This window comes from Thyridium curvatum, assembly GCF_004353045.1.
Source record: "Thyridium curvatum strain D216 chromosome Unknown NODE_99_length_139539_cov_86.989219, whole genome shotgun sequence".
NCBI lineage: Eukaryota > Fungi > Ascomycota > Sordariomycetes > Thyridiales > Thyridiaceae > Thyridium > Thyridium curvatum.
The window spans coordinates 79,020-105,263 of NW_022156854.1; the positions used below are offsets into that span (position 1 = coordinate 79,020).

The 26,244-nt window shown below is 56.3% G+C and overlaps 8 protein-coding genes across 8 annotated transcripts; 3 read left to right on the forward strand and 5 right to left on the reverse strand.

Annotated features, from left to right (window-relative positions):
* Positions 1-1,578: 1,578 nt before the first annotated feature.
* On the reverse strand, positions 1,579-3,333 carry E0L32_011152 (uncharacterized protein; the record flags this gene model as incomplete). Its single annotated transcript, XM_031133849.1, has 1 exon — positions 1,579-3,333. One exon carries the CDS (start codon positions 3,331-3,333, stop codon positions 1,579-1,581), a length of 1,755 nt encoding a protein of 584 aa, XP_030988639.1.
* A 1,119-nt stretch (positions 3,334-4,452) lies between these two features.
* On the reverse strand, positions 4,453-5,827 carry E0L32_011153 (uncharacterized protein; the record flags this gene model as incomplete). The annotated part of the gene is made up of 3 exons (XM_031133851.1): positions 4,453-4,879; positions 4,986-5,566; positions 5,645-5,827. The coding sequence occupies 3 exons, from the start codon at positions 5,825-5,827 to the stop codon at positions 4,453-4,455; spliced, it is 1,191 nt and encodes a 396-aa protein (XP_030988640.1).
* Positions 5,828-7,004: 1,177 nt separating this feature from the next.
* Positions 7,005-8,126, forward strand: E0L32_011154 (uncharacterized protein; the record flags this gene model as incomplete). Its single annotated transcript, XM_031133852.1, has 1 exon — positions 7,005-8,126. The coding sequence occupies one exon, from the start codon at positions 7,005-7,007 to the stop codon at positions 8,124-8,126; it is 1,122 nt and encodes a 373-aa protein (XP_030988641.1).
* Positions 8,127-8,770: 644 nt separating this feature from the next.
* On the reverse strand, positions 8,771-16,256 carry E0L32_011155 (uncharacterized protein; the record flags this gene model as incomplete). The annotated part of the gene is made up of 2 exons (XM_031133853.1): positions 8,771-15,906; positions 16,190-16,256. 2 exons carry the CDS (start codon positions 16,254-16,256, stop codon positions 8,771-8,773), a joined length of 7,203 nt encoding a protein of 2,400 aa, XP_030988642.1.
* A 768-nt stretch (positions 16,257-17,024) lies between these two features.
* Positions 17,025-18,094, reverse strand: E0L32_011156 (uncharacterized protein; the record flags this gene model as incomplete). Its single annotated transcript, XM_031133854.1, has 2 exons — positions 17,025-17,964; positions 18,054-18,094. 2 exons carry the CDS (start codon positions 18,092-18,094, stop codon positions 17,025-17,027), a joined length of 981 nt encoding a protein of 326 aa, XP_030988643.1.
* Positions 18,095-19,798: 1,704 nt separating this feature from the next.
* Positions 19,799-21,225, forward strand: E0L32_011157 (uncharacterized protein; the record flags this gene model as incomplete). The annotated part of the gene is made up of 2 exons (XM_031133855.1): positions 19,799-20,220; positions 20,277-21,225. 2 exons carry the CDS (start codon positions 19,799-19,801, stop codon positions 21,223-21,225), a joined length of 1,371 nt encoding a protein of 456 aa, XP_030988644.1.
* A 749-nt stretch (positions 21,226-21,974) lies between these two features.
* E0L32_011158 (uncharacterized protein) lies at positions 21,975-22,696 on the forward strand (the record flags this gene model as incomplete). The annotated part of the gene is made up of 3 exons (XM_031133856.1): positions 21,975-22,007; positions 22,160-22,599; positions 22,675-22,696. 3 exons carry the CDS (start codon positions 21,975-21,977, stop codon positions 22,694-22,696), a joined length of 495 nt encoding a protein of 164 aa, XP_030988645.1.
* A 1,869-nt stretch (positions 22,697-24,565) lies between these two features.
* On the reverse strand, positions 24,566-25,410 carry E0L32_011159 (uncharacterized protein; the record flags this gene model as incomplete). The annotated part of the gene is made up of 3 exons (XM_031133857.1): positions 24,566-25,030; positions 25,103-25,252; positions 25,336-25,410. 3 exons carry the CDS (start codon positions 25,408-25,410, stop codon positions 24,566-24,568), a joined length of 690 nt encoding a protein of 229 aa, XP_030988646.1.
* Between the last annotated feature and the right edge of the window lie 834 nt (positions 25,411-26,244).

The following is a 26,244-nucleotide window of genomic DNA, read 5'->3' on the forward strand; positions in this document are numbered from 1 at the left end:
CTTTCAACTTTGCGATTTCCTTTGTTCACTCATCACCTTGATGGAAGCTTCATCGGCGCTTCCCTGCAGCTCGCTATCTATCAGCAAGATACTCTCGAAGCTCCTTTTTGCCGCGTCGCAGTGACGACAGTGCATCACGATCCATCAAGCAACAACGCTTCATACAACACATGACCTTGATGACTATAGAGCTGGGGGTACAAAATGTAAAAAAAGTTTCTTTGTTGTTTTTTTGCGTTTTCTGGACCTTTTGAACGGTCATGATACTATCTTCATACCCTGGAAGGGTCCTATTTGACAGCAACGGGGCCCGCTTGGGTCGCCATGCTGGAGAAAAGATATGATCTTAGTATAGAACGGAGCAGGAAGCTCGAGGAAGGGCGCGGATTCTGGTTCGGAAAGCGCAGGATACGCGGATCCGTCTTGTTTCCCATGTACGGCGCTGCGCGCAGCTAGGGTGGTGGTGGAAGAGCCTCGAGGGCTAGGACTTGTTATCATTCATTCTCTCACTTTTCTTCTCTACCCGCTCTACCAAAAGTTCTCTGACTTTGATCAAGAATGTCGGTTCAGTGGCCCCCTTTTTTCTCAAATGAACTTCTTTTCCCCAATGCATTTTTTGGGAGATTCTTTTTCGACAACCAGGGAATGGGAGGCGTCTTTTGCTCTTATCTGAAATTTGTTTGCCCAGCGACACACAGCACTTTGATTTACCCCCTCAATTTCTTTTTTTTTTTTTTCGTTACTCGCCTCGCAGTTGCGGGTTTTCGGCATAGCATATTGCATCAGGCATGACATGAGATAAACATACCGGTGGCTCGCGCTGCACATCACCAAATTCAAATCCATTATGAACAAAAGATGTTTCCATGGTCACCAAGGCTTCCAAGGGGCCCGGCCCTGCCATCCCTTTGTGCGGTGTGATTAGTATGCGTGATTTGCTTCACAACAAGTATTGTTCAAGACTGGATGTGTTGGAATAGATAAGCTAGACACGGATTGAACTCGGGTTCGAGCTCTGAAAGTGTCGAAAAAGAGGCAGGCATCGTCGCCTGTAGATGAGGTCAAAGGCTCCATTCTGCCAGCACATTTGTCCCCATGCATGATGAAAAGTCGACCTCATATTATTTAGACAGATGTCGAGACACTGGATCAAGTGAATATCCATGCCTCGAATACGATATGAAGACCACCGCATTGCCCTGCAGGGTCACTATGGAGCATATAACAGAACGCGAAACCACGTGTTGACCATGAGACTGGTGATATATCCCTTCCTTCCTTCCATGCTCTGCCGTGGGGCAGGAAAAGAAGAACAGGATCTGGAAGAAGTAAATGGAAAAAAAAGACAAACAAACAGATAAGGCAAAGAGCCCTCAAAACGCCTCTGGCCATGCAAGCAAAAGTCGTAACAAACGTACGTAGTAGTAGCCCTTGATATACACAGGCGTGCGCGCGCGTGTGCACACACGCAATCGATTCATCTCAAACCAAAGTTGTGGTTTCCATCAAATGCCCATCCTTTTTTCGCCACCTCTCTTGCTTTCATTCGATGACGATGGCCATTGTTCATCATCTCCTTTAGTCCACGCCTTCATCGTGGCCGTGGCCGTTGCTGGCACTGCCACCCAGGCCCTTGGTAGGCGAGACGGAGCCCTTGCGCAGGAGGCCGCTAGCACCTGCTCGGCGGTCCCATCCACCGTTGGTCACCAGGTTGAGCGCCCGGCGCTCGGCGTCGTCGTCGTCCGCGCGGGAGACGAGACCATCCACCTCCTTGGCGTCGTGCAAGTCTCCATCATCGTCATCCTCGAGGTCATCGTCACCGTAGAGGGCGCGGCCTGTCGCCGGGCTGAGCCGCTTCATAGACACGGGCTGCTCGTCGGCGTAGAGGTTGGGATCACGGCCCAGGATGCAGTCGGCCTTGGAAGGGGTGCGGCGTCCGGCGCTGCTCGGAGCCGGGCTGGGAAGTGAGGCGTCGGGTTGGAGATAGTGCCTGCCGGCGCCCTGGTGTTGAGGAGGAGGCCGTACGTGGTCCGTCAACCACTGCACCGAGCCCGGGGAGGGCAAGGGGCTGCCGTCATCGGGCATGCCCCAGCCTGCGGCCTGCTCGCGCTGCCTCTGCTCGTCACGCTCGCGGCGGATGCGCTCACGGGCATCGATCCACTTGGGGTTGGGCTCCCAGCTCCAGCCGTCGCCGGTGGTCGTGCTAAAAGGGAAGGGCCACAGCCAAGGGTTGTGACCAAAGAGGTGAAGCAGATTCCGACGGGGGCCAAGGTCGAAGGCATGGGGCAGCTTTTGCGAGTCCTGCTCGTCGAGATACTCTTCGTAGCGCTTGCGAGCGCGATACCGCTCGAGTTCGTCATAGGTGAATCGTCTACCCATCTGGTCCTCGGCACTCAGGGCGCCGGTCTGTGTGGGACCATTCCGGGATGGTGCTGAATAGGGCAGCGGGGTGATAGAGCGCGAGTCTGCGTCTTCACCCTCCTCGGGGCGAGTCACACCGGGGACCATGTTCTGGTGCATGTCGAGGAGCTGCTGGCCATAGCCGGGTAGAGGTACGCCGTTGGCTCCATGGTGGGCGTTGTAGGTGTTGTGCAGGGTCTTGCGCAGCGGGGAGAGATAGCGCGTCTTCTCGAGACACTCGATGGTGGTCTGGCCCCTGGTCGCCAGGAGAATGTGCCAACCGGTGAATGCAGAGACAACGAGACCGATGATGCCAGAGACGACAGACAAGACGATGAAGTTAACAGGCATCAGCGTGTCGACGTAGGTGGTGTTGTTGAGGATCTCGGTCCAGACCCAGGTAGCAGAGATGGCAAAAGTGTACCAGCAGAAAAGCGAGGTGTAGACGAGGAAGAGGAGGAAGGCCTTGTGATTGCGAAGGCCGATGCAGGAGGCCAGCCAGGGGCAGTGGTGGTCCATCTTGAGCACGCAGCGGCGACAGGTGGAGCAGTGGTGTGCCCGGTCGGGTTTCCGGGCCTGGCATTTCTTGCAGAAGCGCAGCTCGCCGTTGGACTTGACAGTCAGGGACGTGGTAGTCGCGGAGGGGGGTGCGTGGGTGGGCAGGGTGCTGTAGCCGTAGTCGTTTGTGGTGCTACCGGGGGGCGTGAAGACGGCGGTGGTGTAGGACCAGTTGAGGAGGGCATAGAGGAGGACGGCGCCGAGGGATGTGGTATGGCCGATCCACGCCGAGTTGGTGGTGACTGTGCCGATGGTGACGGCGACCCAGCAGGCCCATGTGGTCAGGGTGTAGACGAAGGCGAGAGGGAAGTAGGTCAGGGCCGTGCAGCAGTAACGCTCGACCCTCCGGGCCCAGCGGCGGACGGCCAGCGACATTGTGTTGAAGGTGTCAGGGTCCGAGTAGGATGTCGTGTCCATTACCTTGGGCAAGATGGTGAGCACGGCTCCATGCGCGTTGGGGTTTGGCGACAAGCAGAGACAAGAAAGTCAAGAGTCGAGTGTCTCGCAGCACATGCCGGATAGGGCGGGAGGGTTTGACGGGAGTGTTTGACGGGAGTGTTTGAAACGAGTGAATCGCAAAGTGAAGGTCGGATGGTTGGGGAAATGGTGTGGGAGTGAGGTGGGAGTGAGCGCGGCGTCTGGTGGTAACTTGGAAGGATTGTTTTATTGATCAGGGGTGCCCTGGGTGTCGTTCCAAGTTGGTTCATGAGTGGAAGCCTCTAAGGCTAGCCTGGCAGCTGGGGTGGCTTAGTACTTGTAGTTGTAGGTAGGTATGACCCAAAAAGAGGCGCTAGGCAGCTCCAGCACGGGGTTTTGTGGGTCGGCCAAACACGGCCAGGGGAACATTCAGCAGGTGCAGCATGTACCTAGCCCTGGAGGCTCTGCTCTAATTCGGGCGGCTTGTCCTTGTCAGCCCTGTCTGAGTCGACGTTTGGTCTCCGTGAACTTGACTATCCTCCTACAATACAGAATGGAACCCAAGTTTCACGCCATATACATCTAGTGATTGCAGATGTACGCTCAGTTTCCATGATCAAGGTCATGCGCCAACAATGTCTTCCTTCTAAGGTACTTGCCTGCATTGCCAGTGAGCTGAGAGCTGAGAAAAGTGGCAGTGCATGAGGATGATGACGACGACTAGGACCACAACCGCACTACCAAGAACATGCTCGGCTACTCACTTGATATTGACCATGTCTTTCAAGAGCCAGGGCAAGGATTCAGAGGAAGCAGCAACACAAGATGAGCGTGGCAAGGTGCACCTCTCCCCAGCTTACACACCAGCACATTAACACAATCATCAGGCTGTCTGTTCATTATCAAGACAATTCCCAAGCTCTCCATTTGAACAGTTCTCTTGCTCCGTAGAATGTTCTCCTTGGGGGTATCCTATCTCAATGGGGCCCCCCCTAACCCACCCTCGTTCCTCTCCTTTGTGCATGCATCAAGCCCATTCATTGCCATCCCACCTGCCACACCACACTGATTGTGTATCTACCAGACACTCCGCTCCTCCTCGACCACCTTGTTCTCATCGAGGCTGTTGATGCTGACAGCCTTGACCTTCTCGTGGGGGAGGGGAAGGCCGTACGACTCGCAGAAGTCGTGCTCGAGCTCGTCGTAGTCCCTCTGGTCGGCCGCCCTGAGTTTCTGCAGGGCGTCCTTGCTGATCGAGTACTCGATCGTCTCGTCGTCGAGGATGCCCGTCACGTCGATGAGACCTCCCGTGAGCTGGTCAACGAACTGGCGGTACGAGGCGGAGCCGCGGAAGTGGCACCGGCTGGACTGCGACTCGGTGTGGACGAGAAGACTAGAAGCACTGTCGTACTTCTTCAGGCAGATTGGGCACGTAAAATGGAGCTTGACGTGCTTCGATGACCGCATGTGCGCGACAAGAGTTTGCGGGGTGGTGAAACGTTCCCTATACACAAGCATTCGTCAGCTTGGCCAGTCCACGGTAGTCTCTTTGATGGAGGCTGCCACCGTGCGAGTCGCATGATGGCGGGCCAGCGTGGAGAGGAACCTACCTGCACTGAAGTGGGCAATGGTAGGCCCGGGCAGTGGGGTCAAAGAAGTTGATGGCATTGAAGTCGGGGTTGTCCGGGCTGTAAGGGACCATGGTCGAGGCAGCGGTGCCCTCTTGGACGGGCATATCTCGTCCAGGAGGCGTGCCTGCGGTCTCGGTGGTCGGGCTTCCCTCAAGCCGGTCTGCTGCGGCATGCGGGTAGAGGATGGCACCGGGCTTCGAAGCAGGGGTGCTCACATCCGCCTGCTGGTCTTGCAGCTTGACGAGGTTGCCTGCGGTCAACTGTCCGGAGAATAGAGGCTCGCCATATTGTCTAGTGGCTCTATTGTCGGGAGCGCCGATGTACTGGGCAAAGCTGCGAGAAGTGTTGAGCTTTCCGACTTGGAAGAGAATGGTTCCGTTGGGGCCCTCGCGCTTGTTCAGCTCCTCGATGAAGTCGGTCTTCTCCTTGCGACGGCGGACAATGTCGTCGAGAGTGATGAGGAGGCACCGGCGCTTCTCGATATGGCGCAGCAAGCGAGAGGCACGGTCAAAATAGCCAGAGCATCCCGGGCATCTAAGGCTCTGCTTTGCTGGGTGTGTCTAGGTATGATGCTGATGAGCACGCTTGCCATTGGGTATTAAGACAGCCCTGGGGCCGGTGCGACTCTCTGGGCTTACCTGCTTGATGTGCTCAAAGAGGCCGAGCTGAGTTCGGTGCTTGAGCTTGCAGTAGGGACAGGACATGTGGCCCTTGCGGGCGTCGATCATGTCTCCGATGTGATGAAGGAACTCCCTCATGTTTTCGAAGACGGGAGGTTCGCCCTCGCACTGGTGGCAGGTGAACTGCTGGTTTGGATCCATGGTACCGGCAGAGATCACTGGCTGGTGGATGTCCTTGTTGATCAGGTTTCAGAACTGAGGGAGATTGAACGGAACGAGAAAGAAGAGGATGCTGCGACGGGGCAGGTGAGGAAGTGAGGAGGGAGAGATGTGGGAAGGAGAGGAGGAGCCAAGTGGTGGCCTTTAAGTAGGAGGATTCTCGGCAGTCAGGGACTGGGCAGGACGAGTCTTGTATTCAGATGAATTCAACGTCAGGGGACAATAAGAACAGAGTCGAAGCACAATAGAACAATACCTGGGTAGTCTACCTAGCCCACACAATAGGGCTGGCTGGCTGGCAGAGTGCAGGCTGAGGTCCCCTGGTCCTGCCCACCACCCTATTGATCCCTCCCTCACTATTGTCTGACTTCTCTCGAGACAGAGTGCCATCTTGGAGCTTTAATGCAATTTTGATGGAATTAATTATCATGTCTTCAAGGGAGCGTGTAAGTGGGCGTGTAAGTGAGTGGAAGTTGGAGAGTCCCTCCAAGGTACCCCCCACATAGTCCCTCCCGTTGACAGGTACCCGCGATCCTCAGGTGCCTTTACCCACAGTTACCGACTTTCTCCTTAGTTGGAGATCACCCGTCGCATCATTTCATGTCGACCTCGATTGTTGCCTCTTGGGTGTCAAATTTATATAAATGTCCAACGCCGTGGACCTTGCTCAATCCCGCCCGCCGATGGAGGTACACACGTACAGCAAGTGTTGTCTGTGTGTGTGTGTGTGTTGAGTCGACGAAGATGCAAAAAAGAAACAAAGACATTGAATACGACAGACAGAGAGTGTGGGGGTTGAGTTGAGGCTGCTAGCAAGTAGCAACGTACCAAACTAAAGCCAAGCTGTCCAAATCCACCCGCCCCGGTTCGTCATCGCTGTGCATGGAGGATAGATAACTGATACCAACCTCGTCACGCATTGCACTTCTGACCACCTCTGATCCCTCTCTCTCTCTCTCCCTCTCCAACAACCTACCCATTGCTCTGCTCTCCAGTCTATTATATATAGCGGGAAAGGCTTATCCACACCAGATCATATAGCCATACTCTGCCAATGCATCCCATTGTCTAGATCTCCGACACGCCCGCACCGCCTTGTCTTCAACCAAGCGCCACGCCGACCACGGTGTCGCAGAAGCCATCCACACCCGACTGAGCCATGGCTTCTCCAAAGTTCAACACCAAATCTCCCACCATCCGGCGCATCCGTGAGTCCTCCGTCTCCCCTCCTCTTCCCGCAGAAAGCCAAGCCCTAACCAAGCTCTCTCCCCTCGGCCACACAGTCCGCGAGGCCCAAGAGCTCTCCTCCTCCCCCTCCCCAGACTACACCGCCACGCCCCTCGAGACCGACCTGTTCGAGTGGCACTTCACCCTGCGCGGCCCGCCCAACAGCCCCTACGCCGACGGCATCTACCACGGCCGCATCGTCCTGCCGCCCTCGTACCCGCTCCGGCCCCCGTCCTTCCGCTTCCTCACCCCGAGCGGCCGCTTCGAGGCCAACCGCGAGATCTGCCTCTCCATCAGCGGCCACCACGAGGAGACCTGGCAGCCCGCCTGGGGCGTCCGCACCGCCCTCGTCGCCCTGCGCTCCTTCATGGAGACCGACCCCAAGGGCCAGGTCGGCGGGCTCGACGCCACCGACGCCGTCCGCCGCCGCCTCGCCGCCGAGTCCGCCGCCTGGGCCTGCCCCACCTGCGCCGCCGGCCGCACCAACGCCGACGTCATGCGCCAGTGCAAGGACGACTACGAGGCCGCCGCTGCCGCTGCCGCCGCCGCCACCGGCTCGGGGAACAACAAGGAAGGAGGACCGGGGGACGAGGTCGTCGTGCCGGCCGAGCTGCGTCTAGGCTTCCGGGACGAGATGGAGGCCGCGGCGGCCGCGGCAGCGGCAGCAGCTAGCAAGACGGAGGCCAGCGGCGGCGGAGGAAAGGGCCCCGCGGCGGAGGACGCCGAGAGCGCCGAGCTGGCGGAGGGCTTCGTGCAGACGGTGGCGCCCCCGCGCGCCGAGCAGAGGCCGCGCGATCAGCAGCCCCGCACCCCGCAGCCGCACGCGCCCGCCGTGGCCGCGGCACCGCGGCCCCAGCCCACGAGGACGATCCCCCTGCCCAACCCGCAGCCGCCTGTGCTGGCGCAGGCGCAGGCACAGCTGCAGCAGCAGCAGCAGCAGCAGGTGCACCGCAACTCGTCGGCCGCCGAGGCCGTGCCGCTGTGGGTCGACCGGGCCATCGTCATCATCGCCGTGCTGCTCATCGCCATGCTGATTAGGACCTTTGCTGCATGAGCAGTAGCATTCGGCGGCGGAAGGCTTGTGAGAAGGGGGGGGGACAGATGTAGCTCCTGATTGATATGGGAGTGTGTCACATATTGTCTGAGGAAGGAGATCGAAAGGGGGACGACTCGGGCTCTTCTTTATTTTTGCTGGCGTTATAAGGCGAGGAGTAGGTATGTGTTCTACCCCTCCTCGAAAATGGTCATATACCACCCACAAACCAGGTGTATACACAAGGAACGGCGTTGCATTGCATTTTTTGTTTTCATGGGCCCTTTCTTCTTGGAGAGTCCCTGGCCAGTGTAGATATGATATAGAGAATACCATCTATGGATACATGCTGCATTGTCTGGTTTCAAGGTCCCTTCAAGGCTTGAGCTACTCGTTTTGGCAGCGTCGGGCAAGTTAGAACTCGCTCACGATGTTCAATCGAACCTTTATAACAATGTTATTTGATTAAGACCCTGTATGCCGATGTCGAATTGACAAGTGAGGAAAGAAAGCTGCGCACTAATACCAGACACTGTAAACATGAAAAAGGGGGTATCATAGATGAAAGTGAATCCTCCTCCCACACACAAAGCACAAAACCATCAAACCCTTTCAAACTTCAAATAAACAATCCACGAACCTGTGCAGACCTTTCTTGGGCCTGCTCAAGCAGTTCCGAACCCGGCCCCTTCCATCCGCTCATACTCCCTCGCCACGACCAACCACCACCACTCCTTCGTCGTCCAGCCCTTGTTCTGCACCGGCGCCGCCAGGATGCCCGCTCGGACGGCCCAGTCGAGGATCATGCCGGCCTCGAACGGCTCCACCAGCGGCTTCAGGGCCGAGGACAGCTGCGACGCGTCCATGGAGCCGCGCGTGGCGATGCTGAACACCACCGCCCCCATGACCTTGACCCACGGCTCCGGCGCCACCTGGCCGAAGAAATCGCACCAGACTCCGAGCTCGCCACGCGGGCCCCGGCCGGGGCGCTGCACGCCGTCCGCACGACACACGACGTCCTCGATGTCTTCGTTGTACCTGTAGAGGTCCGTGGGTACGGCGCGCGTGTCGAAGTGGTAGTACTCCTTGGGGTACTTTCTCGACTCGTAGTTGCCCGGGTCGAAGCCGAACGTCATGTCCTCGAGTCCCACAGGCTCGATCCGGATGCGGCCGTGGGCCTGGAGGTTGATCAACACCAGGATTGCGCCGTCGTCTACGCTGTAGGGAATATCGTACGCCTTGCCATTGCGGAAGCACTCGTCGAGATGGGTCTTGAACTGCCCGGCCTGGATGAACTTTTCGCGCTGCGACTGCTTGTCGAGCTGGTTGATCCAATGATCGCTGAACTGGTAGGGCCTATCAGGCGTGCTGTGCGTGTTGATCTTGGTCTGTTTGATCACGCGGTTGTTCCGGAGGGCCTTGAGCGCCGTGTTCAGGAGCTCGTTGATCTCCCTATCCGTGCGCTCGCCGAGCTTCAGCAGCGCTGCCCGGACAGCATCTGGAGAATACTTCGCTGGCGGTGTGCGGCACAGGGCTCGGAGCCAAGACCTTGCGATTGTGTCGTCGGTTGATAGATCTCCACCCGCAGCCTCCGGCTCGAGAGAGAATGCGGCAGCTTCCGACGTCGCGTCCTGGAACCTCTTCCACACAGAACGCACATTCTGGTAATACCGCTCCTGCCACTCCCCCCCCCTGGCAGCACTCTTCACTATCGAGTACTCCTTTTGCACCACTTCACGCTTTGCAGGCAGGAGTTGTGCGTCGTTGACTACCAACTTCGTGGTCCAGGACACGAGTCGTCTCCAATCATAGGCCAGGACATTGTCGTAATCCAACGGGGCAACTTCGTTCTTCTCGTACGCCTCAAGAAAGGCTTCCTGGAACTTGGCCGTGAGGCTGTCGATGTAGAGCTGGCGCTCCTTCTTGATGTTGACCCAGAATTGCCGGAGGTTGGAGATTTTCGAGTCGGGAAAGATCCGCAACATGACGCCCCAATCGGGAACTTTATCGACTCCTCCGAGCAAAGTACGGACGGCAACAAACGCAGCAATGCGAGTGTCGTCGGCCTTCCAGTCCACATCGTCCATCTCCTCCATATCCTGGAAGTGGTCTTCCGGGTAGTGTGGGTACGTTGTATGCTCCCGCGTCTTTCTGAAGACGGGCAGTTTTGGCGCACTGACCCGCGTTCCCCGACGTCTTGCACGAGGTATTATGCGACGACGCGTTTTGCTCCGAGAACCCCGTGGACGGCCAGGTTTTCTCCTGCTTGGAGATTTATGGTCGGTCTTGGTTGAGATGTTCCAATCTTCGTAGTCTTCAATGTCGGGCTCCTTGCCGCTCTCCTCGATGAGAGCCTGGTATGGAATGGTCCTCATGGTGAATTGGTTCTCCCCAGCCCACTCAAGATTGATTGGCTGGCTGGGATTGGGATCTGTGACTCGGGGTGCGTCGAAATTCATAAAGAAATATTCGGTCGTGGGGGCTGGAATTGACAACAAAAACATCCCATTTTGTGACAGCTCCCACTTCAGGCAGCCATCAACCTTCTGGTTGAAATCAGCCCAGTCCGGATCAGCCCATACATTTCGCCTGAAGAATCCTCTGGTAACGGCACCGATGTCTGCGAGGGATTGTGGCAGATGGCTCCGCAAGATGAAGCCCAGATCAGGCTGCCAGCCCTTGAGCGTAAAACTCATTTCGCAATTTTCCTCAAAGTAAGAGTTTGGAAGGTTGGGAACAGCAGTGGACGATGTAGAAGCTCCCTGGAGGACTATCGTCTCGGTCCAAGGTCCGACAGCAGTCGTTGTGGATGTAATGCTCTGCATGGCATCTTGAGCACCGGCGTGCCCTTCTGTTCTGGCATCTTCTGAAAGAGCACCAGCTCTGTGAATAGTAGAGACATTTTCTGGGGTCTCTTCTGTCCCTTCTTGGGCGAACGAGACTCTGGGTTTCAGTCCGCGTTTCTTCCCGGCCTTCGTCTTGCGTGTTCTAGGCTGTGTCTTCACCAGTGCATGTGCTTCATGTTCCATGAGCATTTCTGGTACTTGTGGTACTGCCGGTCCTTCGGGCAGCAAGGGTGCCTCAAGCACGACCGGCAGTCCAGCCGCTCCAGCAAGTCCTTCCACAGGAGTGGGTGATCGTGAAATACTGCTATCCTGCTCTGGGTCATCCTCCAAAAATGCGTTCGGCTCTAGGAAGGTAAGGTTGACTTGGGGAAGGTTGGAAGAGCCCCCAATCTGTGGACGAGAAAACTTGAGGAGGGGTTCATTAAACATCTCTTCAATCCTCTCATCCAACTCGGTGCTTCTCGGCGAGGATGGAGCTTCGAAATCATAGACTTCCTGCAACGCAAGATGATTCTTCCTCCTGTGGCGGCGGCTTGTCAAGTGATAGCGCTTGAAAGCATTAGTCAAAGACATCCGCCCTGCAGCACTGGGATCCTCATATTCCCAATGGTCGGCGTAGTGCAGTCCCTCCTGGCCATCTTCCACATCAGGTCCTTCCATGTCCAAGATATCGACATCACGGGCCGGTTCTTGGCAGTCTCTTGGAGCCATCTTGTTGTTGCTTGGTGGGCTTCCTTCGCGGATGTCATAATCCGCTCTCCTCTTGCTCCTGTCATAATCATGTAGAGGAAAGCCTTCATCGTCGGCGGCCCTCCGCTTTCTTGGAGACTGACGTTCATAGAACGGCGCTGCAAGCACTTCGATTTCCTCAGCTATAGCACGCTGAGTAGTAACGTTCTTGTCGCGCTCAAGATCCGGTTCCATATCCTCGAGTGCCTTGAGGTCTTCTTCGTTGGGAGAGAACGCCGGTGGGATATAGTTGCGGGGGTAAGCTGCCTGCATCTTCTCCTTGAGGGCCTTCGCAACCGGCCCGTTGGGGCTCACACCGGTCTTGACCAGGATTCGAACATGTACGATTTTCGTCATCCTATGCCTGAATCCGAACACATGCTCAGACACCATCTTCTTTTTGATCAGTTTGTTGAGAGCTCTAGTGCAAACACTCTTGCGCGGTGGGTTCTCTTCGGGGAACGCCTTGAGGAAAGTTGTGATGACTGCGAACCAAAGTGCCTGCTGGGCAGGAAAGACGCCTCCGTTGTGCTCTAGGAAGTACTTGATGATCTCCTCGGATTGATGAATCCTGACTTGACTAGCTGTCATTCTTGCCAGGTCTCTGCCTGCTGGCATGAAGAAAGGCGGCGGGCGGCAGGGAAGCTCAAATGTCGCGCTTGTGAATTCAGACTGGTCGTAGGGCTCTTCATTATCTTGACTCGCGGCCGGCGTCTCGTAAAGGCCGCTGCTAGTATCTAAGCGATGATCTTCGTCTTGATTGATGAGTCCACCAGGCTGTCCAGAGAGAGAAAGCTGGATGTTGGAGGTCAAAGGCTGTTCACCAAGTGGCTGGCGCGACTCGCCAACAGGCATGCGCTGGTTCGCTCCCGAGGGACTTGCATCCTGAACAGAGTTTCGGTGGCCCACAACCGAGGGTGAGCGATCAATGCCTCGCAGCCGAGGGTCAAGGAACATCATGTCGGCATGCGATGTTTGGTTTGGGCCAGCGATGAAGTCCGTTTCGGCTTGCGCCCGGTTGGCTGGCTCTTTTGAAGTCTGTGGTACACTGATAACCTCAATCTGCTTCGACACGGCCTTGGTGGGCTTCGAGCTGACTGGAAGGCGAGTACGCTGCTCGGTGGCCGTCGGACGTGCAATGGGAGGTGGCGTGGTCCGTCTCATCGGTGTCTGTGCGGGATCCGGCGGTTGGGCTATATCAACCATGAAGCCCCGGGGAGCAAGGCTCGTCATATTGATCGCGCTAGATTTCCGGGTCATGAGATGACGCTGCGGTTTCGAAGCAATTTTCTCGGGGTTGGACCTGAGCGAGCGTGATAGCTGGGCTGGACCTGGAGTCGGGGCCGGGGCCGGGGTCGAGGTCATTGCTTGAGCTGGAGCCAGAGCCAGAGCCGGAGCCGGAACTGGCGCTGGCGCCCTGGCCGTGGTCGGGGGTTCTGTGAAGCTCGGGCCGAGCTCATATAGCTTACGCTGCACCTTCTGCCGCTTCCTGGGGCGGTCTTCAAAGATCGTCTCGGGGACGTAGTCCTTGTTGCAGGACGTCTTAGATTTTGTCAAGTGGTACTTCAAGCCAACATCATTCTTCCAGGTACCACCACACTGGTCGCATTTCCACGAAGCCGCGCCACCCTTTCTAGCATTCTTTTTCCCACGAGGCCTGCCCTTGCGTGGCTGAGTACCATCTTCGTTCGCATCCTGCTCAGCTCCTGCCTCAGGAGCTTCTTCGTCGACTGGTGTGGCATCCTTTTCCTGGATCCTTGCATGGATGACAGCCTCTTGGAACGACGTGGCTTTTTCTCTTGCCTCTGGTGTGTTGCCCAGAAGAAAAATGTACGGCCAAACCGCATCACTGCCGCCTTCTCGGGCATTGAGAACCAGTGCCTTATCGTCGCCTCCAGGAGCGTCTCGAGTTGTTGGGTCGGAAGCTAGATCATCGATTTTGATGACAAGTGGCTCGCTGCCATCCGCAGCGGTAGCTTCAAAGCGAATCGTCCTATCGGCTTCGCAAAAGACCAGAGTTCCTTTCGCTCCATTGTAACGAGTCTCGACATTCAAGACGGCTGGGTCAGAAGCCTCTTCTCCTGAAGCTCGATCCTCGGCCTTTCTCTTCTTGGAGCTGCTGGGTTCGGCACCAGCCTCATCGTGAGTTGTCATATCCATGTCTGGTGTCTGTGTCTGGGGGGGAGTGGTCGTCTCCGCACCACGACGTTTGATCAGAAACTCAGGATCCTTGAGCTGTTCCAACCTCACCAAGATAACAACAGACTTTCTCGGACGTCCCTGTCTTCTCGGGTTGAGATCCAAAGATCCTGGTGCAGCGAGAAATGCGCCAATCGGCTTGGGCTCGGGAGGTATCTCGGCCTCTTTCTCTCCTTCACTCTCCTCACCTCGGGCAGCCTCATTCTCAGTCTGGTGAGCAGCAGCCTCGACTCCTATGGCAGCCTCATTCTCAGTTTGGTGAGCGACAGCCTCAACTGGAGAACTTGCAACGCCGGCTCCAGGTGCGACCGAGTGCTCAGGGAGCGCTGTCCTCGCCCGCCGATACTGCCGTACGGGACGATGCTTACTTGCCAGCTTGAGGCTCAGGTCAGAAAGGGAGGGCATATCGGCCTGGCTGGAGATGAAGCTAGGGAGCGCAGAGAATCGGAAAGAAGCAGAGGTGCTAGAGGCGATCTGCACCGGCTCATCAATGGGCATCTCCTGGTCTTGTTGGGTGTTGTCGTCCGCGGGATTGTTCACTTGAGATGTCTCCTTGGCGGCGAATACATAAGCCTCTGTCTTGCCAATGCGGACAAGCTGGCTTTGGATCTGGAAATGCCTTAGATGTGCTGGCTGGCAGTTTCGGTTGGCGGCTTGCTGCAGCCAGGCATAAATGTAGCGGCGAAAGGCAAAGCCGATCGTCGCCGTGCTAATCATAGGGTTGGTGGCTCCACGAGGACCAGCCCGCTTGACTTCTTCAAACACCTGATTTGCAAAGGGCTTGTCAATGTCCCAAGGCGAACGTATTGCGGGTAAGATCTGCTCATCCTCCTCGTCTTCCGCATTTTCTCCTGCAGCATCCTCAGCGTTCTGAGCCAGAGCCGGCTTTTGTGCACCAGCAGCAGCGACAATATCTTTGGGCTGCCGGTCATGGGAGTGGTCTGAGTATTGCGAATGCTTGGTGCCGGTGGCCAAGTGCTCAGCCCATTCTTCCTCTGTCGGCTCACGTATCCACTTGACGCAATCTTTCAAGACCTGGCGCCGGCCGGGTAGCATCGCGGCGACGTATCTAACGAGCCCCATGGTTGCCAGTCTGCGAAAGGTTCTGGCAAGAACCCTCATCTGCCATTTCTGGCCGTGGATGCCCATCTTCATCTTGAGGTCTGTGAGCCTCATCACATTCCAAGCCCTGACAATGGCGAGGGCGGTCTGGCTAAATATGGGATGGTCGATTGACGAGCCAGTCCAGCGGTCGCACCAAGGGACAGGGTCCAGATCTTTGGTCAGGAAGTCTTGGGTAAGATTGAACCCTTGGGCCTGTCCAAATTGGCGGGTACGGACCGGTGTGAGCTCTGGGGGGGCGAATTTGGTGATCCATAGCTTGCTTGTCTTTGTAGCTCTGGCGATGATGGTGCGCTTCTCGATGTAGCCTTTCGCAGCGAGGAAGTCAGTCCGCTTGGGGACGGAGCGCTTGTCCTGGTTGACCAGTTGGCGGAGGTCGCCCTGAATGATGCCTTCTCTACCAGCGGAAGCGATGCCCAGAAGACATCTCCACTCGAGCAGGGGAATGCGCTTGTAGTCAGGCCCATGGCCTGTGATGGCGACCCAGGCGGCCTCCTCAGAGACATAGATCCGTGGCTGGACGAGCGGAATATCAGATTCACCCGACGACTTGGATGCCTTTGCAGTTGGCTCCTTGGAGTGAGTTTCGCTGGAGACCAGGGACGTATCCTCTGCAGCCAGTGCAGGATCCATGGGCGGTCCCTCCTTCGGTAGAGCGAGGAGAGAATCGAACGGGAGATGGTTCCAAGCCTTTTCATGCCCCACAGACACCTCGTCTCTCATGACCACCCAGGGCCATGCTTTGCGTGCCAGGTTGACAGTTCCATTGCTTCCAGGAACTGCCGGAGGCGCGCCGTCATGATCCTGATTCACTTTGGGATCACTCCCATCGCTGGAACCCGGCCGTGCCCATTTTCCAGTGTAGTACCTGGAGGTGGCCGAGATGAAGTCGTCGACACTGAAGCCTGGACAAATAGTCAGCTCTTATTTCTTCTCCTCTTCTACTTCTGAAAACGCGAAGGTTGCTTGCGCTCTGCAAATACACGCCTCAAAACATTCTCATATCCCTTGCGGCTTCTTAGGAGATAGACACGAGCTAGCTTCTATGATAGCTAAGGAGAGTTCAGACCGGACTGCTGTTCGATCCTGGCCTGTTTTTCTTTTTGCCCTCTAGCAATGTCTTGTGCGCCATGATCGGCCGACAAAAAAAGTGAAGCCACAGTGAGAAGGAGATGAAAAGAAACTTACCAGTCTCGCCAGAGTAGGATATTTCTGCAATGAGCCACTCGACGAGCTCATCGAGTCCTTTGGCCATGGTTCTGGCAGGGTTGTGCTATCATGTTCCGCAAGGCAAGATTTGGGAGAGGGCGCGTAAATTGTGTCAGAAGTGGTGATCGAACTGGTGTGGTCGAGTTGGGCACTTGAACACCCTTGTTTTTTTCTTTGGGTGGGCAAGAGTGGGGAGAGAGATAGATGGGCGTGGTGGAATGGGTGTGGAATGCAGCAGGGACGACAAAGTTGCTCGCCGGAATGGTGGGGTATGCGAAAAGCGGGGCACAAATTATATGATTGGCTACTTCCAGAATAAGACCCAAGCAGAAACACAAGTCCCTTTGATACTTTCTTGATGCATGCTTGTTTGTACATAGACATCCATCACCAGTCTGGGATCGTCGCAGCCCTGCGGCTCAGTCCAGTCTGGCTGCGGTGCTTGCGCATGATCTGCTCGTGCATTCCCAAGTTCAGCCATCTGTACTACCCGACAACCTCTGCCTATTTTTTTCATTCTGCTGCCTTGCTTATTATAGGATCAAGGATGGCCAGATGTCCATTTTCACAGACATGGAAGCATGACGGCTACAAAGTGTAGACATCCAGGCAACATGATACCCCAATCCTGTGTTGCGTCTTGAGCCAATAGTTCTAGCGATGTGTAATGCTTGCTATGTAGCGGGCAAAGCCTCACATGGCACGGGAGGTGACATCAATGGGTATTCTATACCGACATTCTACTTGTACACCAGGCAGTGTGATACAACACTCAAGCCCCTGATTGAGATGGAGGATCAGCAACCATATGCAATCACCTGCGTCCTTTCTGCGCACGCCTCTCCTCCATGAGCTTCCGATACGACGCAACCACATCCTCGCGGATGCCATGCAGCTCTTCTCTCCGCCGTAAACTGCCTGCAGACTTGGGGATGTTGTGTGCCTCGACGGCGGCGCCCCTGACCAGCATCTTCTTGGCAGCCATCTTGGGCAGCTCAGGGGGTGCCTGTGCCACGTCGTTGAGCTTGATCTTCTGCTCTCCGCGCTTCTTGGTCAGTTCCGCCCAAGGGTCGTCCTCTTTGCCCGCAGTCTCGCCAAGAAGGCGCCGCCTCTTGCCCTTCTTCTTTTTCTTTCCCGCCTTGCCCGAGGTCCCTTCCTCGAGGTCGAGCTTCCACGTCACGCCGGCAGCATCATCCTCCATCTCCTGCTCCTCGGCGAGCTCGGCCTCCTCTTCTTTACGCTCCTTGATCTTGCGCTCCTCCTCGCGCCATTGGTCGTAGAGCTTGTGCATCTTCTTCTCCTTCCTCGTGCGCTGGACCTTGAGGCCGAGTGGATCCTTGCCGTTCTTGACCGTCTTGCTGACCAGCCCTGTCAGAGGCAGCGCCGCGTTGACGCGTACTGCAAACTCAGACATGCGCTCTCCGGGCCTGATCTTGGGGATCTCGATCGGCGCTTCCTCCGCTGCTGCGGGAGCTGTCTCTTTCTTTGCTGCCTTGGCCTTCTTGCTGCGCTTCTCTGCGCCATCGTCCAGTCCTGACCGAGTCTTCTTCCCATCGGCCAGGGCCATCAGGCGTTTGAAAGCACGAGGCGCATCATCCTGGCTGCCAGCGCCGCGTTTCCTCTTGTTGTTGCCACTGCTGCTGCTCCTTGCAGCAGTCGTATCCTTTCCCTTCTTGTTGGCGGCGGGCGCATTCTTTTTGGAGATGGTCGTCACCGGCAGAGGTCTGGCGATCTGAGATGGGGGAAGATCATAGCTGTCACGGTTCCAGACGTACTCACATTAGCCAGAGCTTGGCAATGGTGAAGAACCCGCGTACAGTGTACGCAGGCAGCAATGACGTACCTGGAAAGATCCTTTTCTCTGCGGCTGTGTTTGTGAGGCATTGTCGATCGCCTCACCTGGCCAGCCTTGGGAAGAGGGAATGATCGATGATGATGCGGTTGTGGGGAGGATCAAGCAGATACAGACGCGATATCAAGAACCCCCAAACTGGTGGTACCAAAGGATGTGGCTTTGCGGGAAGGGCTTTTTTTTTTTTTGTTTTTTTTTTTGTCCTTTGGCGGTAAGCATAAGCGCGGTCTCAATTGGTCTGGATCTCCAGCGTTGACGCTAAACCTCTCGCAGCCAGAGCCCCCGGATGTGCCACAGCCAAATGCTGGGGGGGAAGAGAAAGAGGGGAATTTTAAATAGTACCTAGTCTACCGAGTTTGATTGAAGCACGAGTACAAGTAGATAGGATCAAGCTGTTTCGCCCTGCACCGAGTTTGTTCATCGCGACTATCAACAAGCCAATTCGCTTCACCAAGGAAAAGCACTTGGGTGCAAGTGGCAGCACTGCTGGACCGGATTGAGCGAGGGACCTCCCACGCCGGCCACTGGGTACAGCCGAGTGGAAAAGCTTGTCCCCGCCATGTGAGGTGAGGAGAAGAACTGGCCAGGTTCAAGATAGCGGCAGACAGGGATGGCTGCATGCGTGTGGGCCAAGTGGAGAGGAGGAGGCCAGAGGAGGGAGCCGGGATGTGAAGCCAAGTTAAACGATGCAGCCTATGGCCGCCAACTTCGGGACACCGAGTACCACCCTTGAGCCAGCACTTGTAGAGTGACGGTCTAGGCCCCCGACCCAGAATGCCACCAATGGTTTGGATCCAGGGTCTCCCGTGCTAAAAATGCAGGCTAGATGAGAGAGACTTTGTACGAAGCTGCGTGCTAGCCTCGACACAGCTTAACTTGGATTGTTCATGTCCCTCGGTAGCCCACAGCAGCATGGATGAGACCACCATCGAGCTGAGGATGCCAATCCCAGGCCGCGATTCAGCCCGTGATCCGTGATGGGCGCCGCTCCCCTTTCGCACTACGTAGCAATCGCCCCGGATCGCCCTCCACGGGCCTCAACTCAGAAGAAGAATAGCCACCATCTCGCCTCCACCACCGCCGACCTTTTTACCCACTCCAGGTCCATGTACTTGTATCCGTAGGCAGCAGAGTAATTGGGGTCAGGAGCTAACTGCGGCACTAACATGCTGTCGACGGGGCTACCAACGGGCTGGGGTGGTCTGGCTTCTCTTGGGTTAATCCCGGTCGTGGGCCTGGCTCTCTTCCATCCCATCCTCTGGCCCATCTCTGACATGCTGGCTAAATAAAACCCTCACACGCTGATCGTGTGCCTCCCCCGTGATATACTTATACCTGCCCCCCCCCCGTCTCCCAGGGATTCATGATGCTGAGAATCAACAAGTCCCGCATGTATGGTGTTTCGGTAGCCAAACAAGCGGCTTGAAACACTTGACTCGAACGCTGCTTGTCGAGCTAACTGAGCGGGATCCGGCGTCTTGACACTCGCGACACACACGCCACAGACAACAGAGAGGCAGAGAGGCACACCCTTGGTCAATACAGCCGGAATCCGACGCCCGCAGTTACACACCTTCTACGTGAGATTCGTGAGACTTGCCAGGTTCATACACATCTTGTATAGCCCCTCGGGGTTGCTTGTGCTTTTTCTTCGTTCTCGTTGTTTCGTTCCAAGGCCGACAGTCATCTTGACCAGTAGGTTCTGAGTTGTGCAGGTCGTCAAAGGACATTGCAGAATGGGTTTCTCTAACACGGTCAAGTCTTTCGACTCGGACTCGGACAAGAAGATGGAGGACTCCAAGATCGACATCAAGCAAGTCGATCAGTCTGAGGATGCCGCCTCCTTCAGCCAGCCCTCCTCTCCTAGCTCCGAGGTCGCCAGCCCTCTCGAGCGCAAGTCGTCTTCCGACAAGCAGTCCACCCCCACAACCCATGGCCTCTCCGCGGTGCGGCACATTGCCAGCACCTATCGCATCAGAGCGCTCAGGGGCCGGAGACCCGACTACGAGCAGGTCGCCTCCGGGTCAGAGGACGACAACGACGACGACGACTCTTCGGACACGTATCTGGTCGACGAGGAGACCTTGATCTCACATTCCCGCCCGAAGAGGAGACGTCGCTGGCTGATCTGCGGCTCCGTCCTGGGTCTCACGCTCCTGTAAGTCGAAGCCGCCAGGCCTCCTCGTCCACCGCATGCTGACCAGGTCTGTACAGGGCTGTCCTCCTCGTTCTCAACATCCTGATCTTCATCTCTCGATCCGCCTATGGCGACGCCGAAGAAGACCCCGATGTCATCTTCGCCAGTTGGGGCCGGGGCGGCACGGGGACCGAGGGCCTGGCGTGGTACCCGACTGACTTCCTGCGCGACGTCCTGCCCAAGCCCATCCACTCCCACAACGACTACTGGCGGAAGGTGCCGCTGTTCTCGGCCCTGCACGTCGGCTGCACCGGCGTCGAGGCCGACGTCTTTGAGTTTGAGAACGACCCCAACCTCTACGTCGGCCACGTCAAGTCGGCCTTGCAGCCGAACCGGACGTTCGAGTCGCTCTACATCAACCCTCTGGTCGAGATCCTGACGCGGACCAACTCGGGATCCAAGTTCGCCAACCGCACCCACAACGGCGTGTTTGACATGGACCCGGACCAGACGCTGGCGCTGCTGGTCGACGTCAAGACCGACGGGGCATCCACCATCCGCAGGGTCATGGAGCAGCTCGAGCCGCTGCGCTCGCGCGGCTGGCTGACGTACTTTGAGAACGGCACGGTGCACTACGGCCCCGTCACCGTCGTCGGCACGGGCAACACGCCCTTCGACGTGCTCGTCGCCAACGCCACGTACAGGGACGTCTTCTTCGACGCGCCCCTGGACAAGCTCCAGGACAGCGCGTACGACCACACCAACTCGTTCTACTCGAGCGTGTCGTTCGGGTCGTCCATCGGCCGCGTCTGGTTCGGCGGCATGGCGCAGAGCCAGCTGGGCAAGGTGCGGACGCAGCTGATGGAGGCGGCGAACCGGGGCCTCAAGCCCCGCTACTGGGACCTGCCTGCCTGGCCCGTCAGCATCCGCAACCGCATCTGGGACACGCTCGTGCAGGAGGGCATTGCCATGCTGAACGTTGACGACATCAAGGCCGCGGCCAAGCTCAACTGGGCCAAGATTTGAAAGAAGCGACATACATGCATAGCGATTCTGTCTGTTTTGGTTTATTTTTCACCACACCACCAAGCATATATATATATACATATGTACATTCATCTTGGCATATGCAACCTGCTCGATGAGAGCTGGCTGCATCATCCGCCAGCGCCCCCAGCGCACATCCACGCCGAGGGCCACTCTGGACGCGCAGAGTGAGAAGGGAGGCAGAGAGCCCAACTGATGTTTTGGGTCTCATCCAAATCCACAATTCTGTTTGATGATATTTTGGAGATTGGCAGTGGAAAGACAGCAGAGGTAGAGAGGCGGGAAATCGCCTCGGCACCACAAGAAGTGCCGTTGAGGGTTCCCGACACTCCGGCTTTTCTCCGAGCGCAGGAGGGCCGTGGAGACGCGGGGTCGACGAGTCACAGAGCTGCGCCAAGCGCACCGCTCGTCGGCCCCGCATACAATGTTGGATGTATTACCAAAGACTTTCTAGGATAGATGACATAGACTCGGCGCATATTCAAACATATATCTCCTCAATTGGGATTCTCTCATTCTCCTTTCTCTATCCCATTCTAAAACGAGTCTGTGTGTTTGTGACAAGGTGCACTCCTCCCCTCCCCGTGTGTTAGACATCAAACAGTTCCGTGGTTCGTCCTCCAGTAAGAAAGAGCCTCTGCTCCCGTTGCTCCGGCCCAAGCTCTCAACCCCGGCCCCAGCCGCACAAGACTTACACATACATAGTACAGTCCGCAGTCGTCATCAACATGTCTGAGCAGCCCAGACTCGCTACCGTGGATGTAAGTGCAACCTCTCGTGCTGCCGTTTCCTTGCGACTTGTCGCTTGCGCACCACTTGCTATCTCCGTCTGCATCGACGACGATGGCAACCCTCGCAATCCCTCCTCTTCCCTCCTGCCTTTGATGTTCCCACATTGACAGCAGTCGACAAGGACTCCATCCTCGACCGCCTCCCCGCCCACTCCCAGGCACTCTTCCAGGCCAAGGACGCCAAGGACCTGACCTTCGAGGCCATCGCCAAGGAGCTGGGCCGCTCCGAGGTCGCCGTCGCCGCGCTGTTCTACGGCCAGGCGCAGGCCACCCCGGACGACGCCGCCAAGCTCGCCTCCCTGCTGGGCATCTCGGACGACGTCGTCGTCAAGAAGCTCTGCGGCTACCCGGACCGCGGCCGCGCGGGGCCCATGCCCCCCGTCGAGCCGCTCATCTACCGCCTGTACGAGATCGTCCAGAACTACGGCTACGCCTACAAGGCCGTCATGAACGAGAAGTTTGGCGACGGCATCATGAGCGCCATCGCCTTTAGCACCAAGGTCGACAAGGAGGTCGACGAGCAGGGCGTCGCGTGGGTCAACATCTCGATGCGGGGGAAGTGGTATGTATTGACCGGCGGTTCCTTTGTTTTCTTCGGAACAGGCAAAAAGGGGCGTTCGCTAACTTTCGAGTCCAGGCTGCCCTTCACTCGCTTCTGATCTAGTAGCGTTTATCATGTTGTTGTGTTGGGTTGTGTCAGGGGCTATCTCTACCGGCCGAGACGTCGATCGCCGCTCGCCGACTTGCTTCCGGGTTGGTGGTGGTGGTCTGCCGATCAGATTGTAATTAGGAGGGGCTTATCTCCCAAAACAAATGCCATCGTCGCCAAGCTGTATTAACAAACCCTCATCTGAACCGATATTTGCCCCTGCCGCGTGAGCTTGTTTGTGAGGTTGTGGTGTCGAATCATGCGCTTCCAGCCCGGAGGTGTTTGCTTGCACTTGGACAATACTAAGGAACAATACGAAGACTCGACTCCACCCCTAGCAAAGAACCACCAATTCGCCAACCCCCTTGACTGACAAAGACTTATCTTAGTATTGTTCTCCCGACAACAATACTAAGCGTTCCTTTCAGATGTCGACGAGGACGACAAACCTGGCGATCTCAGCTTCAACTAGGTGGCGTCTGTCAAGCACAAGATGTGGCTCGTCGGCCCGCATTGGGACAACCTGCTGGTCGTTGGCATAAAGCTGTTCCTTGTTTCTGGGAGAACAATACTAAGGGAATAATATTAAGCGCCGTCCGTATGACCTGAAGGTAATGAATGGGTGGTGAGGCATCACGTTTGTCTTCAGGGGAAAATAGATGCGAGCAACAAGGACAGCCTCTTCGGCGGTCACCGGCTCTCGATAATGGACACGCAGGAAGAATGCTACCGCCTTGCCATTGCCTCGATCTAGCTGTCTCCCTTCCTCCTGGACGTTTGCCTATAAATAACATGATTCCTTCCCTTCCAGTCCTGACATCTTCTTTCCTCCTGATCACCAGACTTCAAATCATCTTCTTCTACTCTCACTCATCAAGCACTTCAGCTTCCGACTTTTCAAGTCAACCCCAAAAAATTCAACATGCCTTCCACTCAGAACACCGGCACCAAGGTTCCCCCCAACCACATGGGCGGCGATGTCACCGGCGGCTACTGCGTTGTCATGTAAATGACGACTTGTGGCCCATGCCAAACCCTCTCCCTAAGAGAGGAAGCAGCCGGCGGACGATCAGTGTCTTCGTTTGATAGACAATCTTTCCACCGCCTACATCGAGCGGTGCTTTGAGATCGATTCTCTCCTCACCCAACTCCTCTGTTCTCTCATCGGCAAGACCGCCTCGCCGGTCAAAAAAAAAACACTTTCTCCCAGCACCATGCTGGCTGAATCTGCTCCAAGCTGAGACGACTCAGGAGCTCCGGTCTCTTACGTCCGCCACACTACGGCGATAATATCATTCCCTCACTTGGCACTCATCTCTCGTCCGCGACTGCTTCTCGACAAAGCACTTGCTTCCATCTCGCCTCACTCTTTTCACTTCTCGGAACGGCATCTCTCACACTACGGCTCTTGGAAGGGATTTCATGGGCCATTGGGTCAGTGGCAGATGCATGGATTGTTGGACCAGGAACTGGCTTCGCTGGATCTCATTTTCTTGGCCTGAGGATAGGGGGTCAAGCAGAGCTGGTTTTTTTTTTCTCAGGCTTTTCCTGTGTGGCAGATGGATCAAAGGAGGGCTTTCGGTACCAACCCTTAGTCTAATATACAAATAATAAACCACTCATTGGCAGTCACTACATGTCTACCTACCTAGGCAAGGTGACTCTGGTATTAAGTTGCTCCCCTAAGGTCAATGTATCCTTTACTTAGCTACCAAGTTGTATAATACTACCTGTGAACTTGGATTTAGATTCTTCTTTTCTTCATCAAGGGGGTAAAGTTAGATAGATTGCTATGTGACCCGAGTGCATAATGCCAATGTGTTGTTGGACTTCAAACCTCCCACAAACCCCTTTTCCCGAAGAACTCGTCCCACCCCTTCTATCGGTGCAGCCACCCCTTGCCAGTGGGAATGAGCGCCCTCTGCACAACCTTGTCGACCTCCTTCCACCCGTGCTTCTCCCAGAGGCCCAGCACCTCCGCCCGCCGGTCCCACGTCTTCATGGCGTCCCAGTCCCGGAAGCGGCCGTAGATGCGCAGGTCCGTCTCGTTGTCGAGGCACTCGTACGCCATCCACGTCCACACCCCCGCGCCGACCAGGCCGTCGGCCCCGAGCGACGCGGCCAGCCGCCGCAGGCTGTCGGCGACGGCCCGGCGGTCCGCGGCCGACTTGCAGGTGACGTGGGCGTCGTGCATGACGCCGCACTCGCGCCTGTCGCCCGGCGCGTCGAGGAAGCCGCCCAGCGAGGCGTAGTGCTGCAGGTCGAAGCCCGTGGCCATCTCCGGGACGGCGCCCCTTTGGAACTCGCCCATGGCCGCGGAGTTGAAGTGGGTTACGTAGAGGCTCTGAGCGTTGCGTGGCGTGTGAGTTGGTCGGCTTGTTGTCTTCTATGGACGCACGCACGCAGGGTCACTTACTTCGCGCTTGTCGTACACCTCAAAGGCAAACATCATGGTCGTCTCCGAGATGTCGTCCTTGTACTCGGGCGGCACACCAAAGTAGTAAGACTTTGTTGTCGGCTCGTTGGCAAACACATACTCTCCCAGGCCATCGTACGCCTTCTGCCACTGTTACCGGGCACATCACCCTTGTCAGCTCACATTGTGAACCAAGCTTGCTTATAGAGATTGCTCGCATTCGGGCCACTTACAGCATCGTATCGTCCCGGCTTGAAGTTGACGTTGGCGAACAGGTAGAAATCCGAGTCTGGGGCGGGAGGTGCCATGATAAAAAGATGTGATCACTCCTCATATGATGAATTGGCTGGCTTTCCCTTGGGACAATATCGATTCGCAAGGCTATGACTGCTGCCGGCGTAACGCTCCTAGTGCCTGAAGTCACCAATGCAAGCGGGAATAAGAGGCTCGGAACTGACCAGAACACACTTGAAATATTACTTATATACTCCCTTTCAGTCTCATAACATCACAGTCAAGTAGAGAAAGGCCCATCTCACGATTGGTCAGTCCCCACTCAAACAGGTTCCTGTGACATCGAAATCCGGATGGCCTTATCCGCCCATGGCCGACGGAGAGATCTTTCATGAGAAGCCAAGAATGTTCCATTCAACGAGCCCGCGTGCGCCCAGCCATATGGTGGCACTAGGTACCACCCACCTACGGAGTGCGTTGGCCTTCCAGAGATGGGACGGCAGACACTCACGGAATACTCCTCCGCCAGGTCTGCGAGGGTGCTGCCGCTGGGCGCGGAAAACGATTGGAGAAGCATATTCTCTACAGTGGCTCCTGGCCCCCAAAACCTTCCTAGCTCTTTCAGTCACGTCATGTCATGGGAATTGCCTGTTTGGGCCGTCTCCGGTGCGACTTACACCAAGACTAGTATGACGCCGCATTGTGGAGAACTGGACTCCTACAAAGCAATGTAACCACGGACTACTACCTGCGAAAAGAGTGTTGGATTAGATGTTAAGGACTATCTGCTACTACCAGGATATTCATGAATAAAGCTCACAGCCCACCCGCCCCTCCAGGTATCAAGTGTAAAAGACGACTCTGCCCAACGTTACCTACTCCCAAACATGCAAAATCCAAAGAACGTA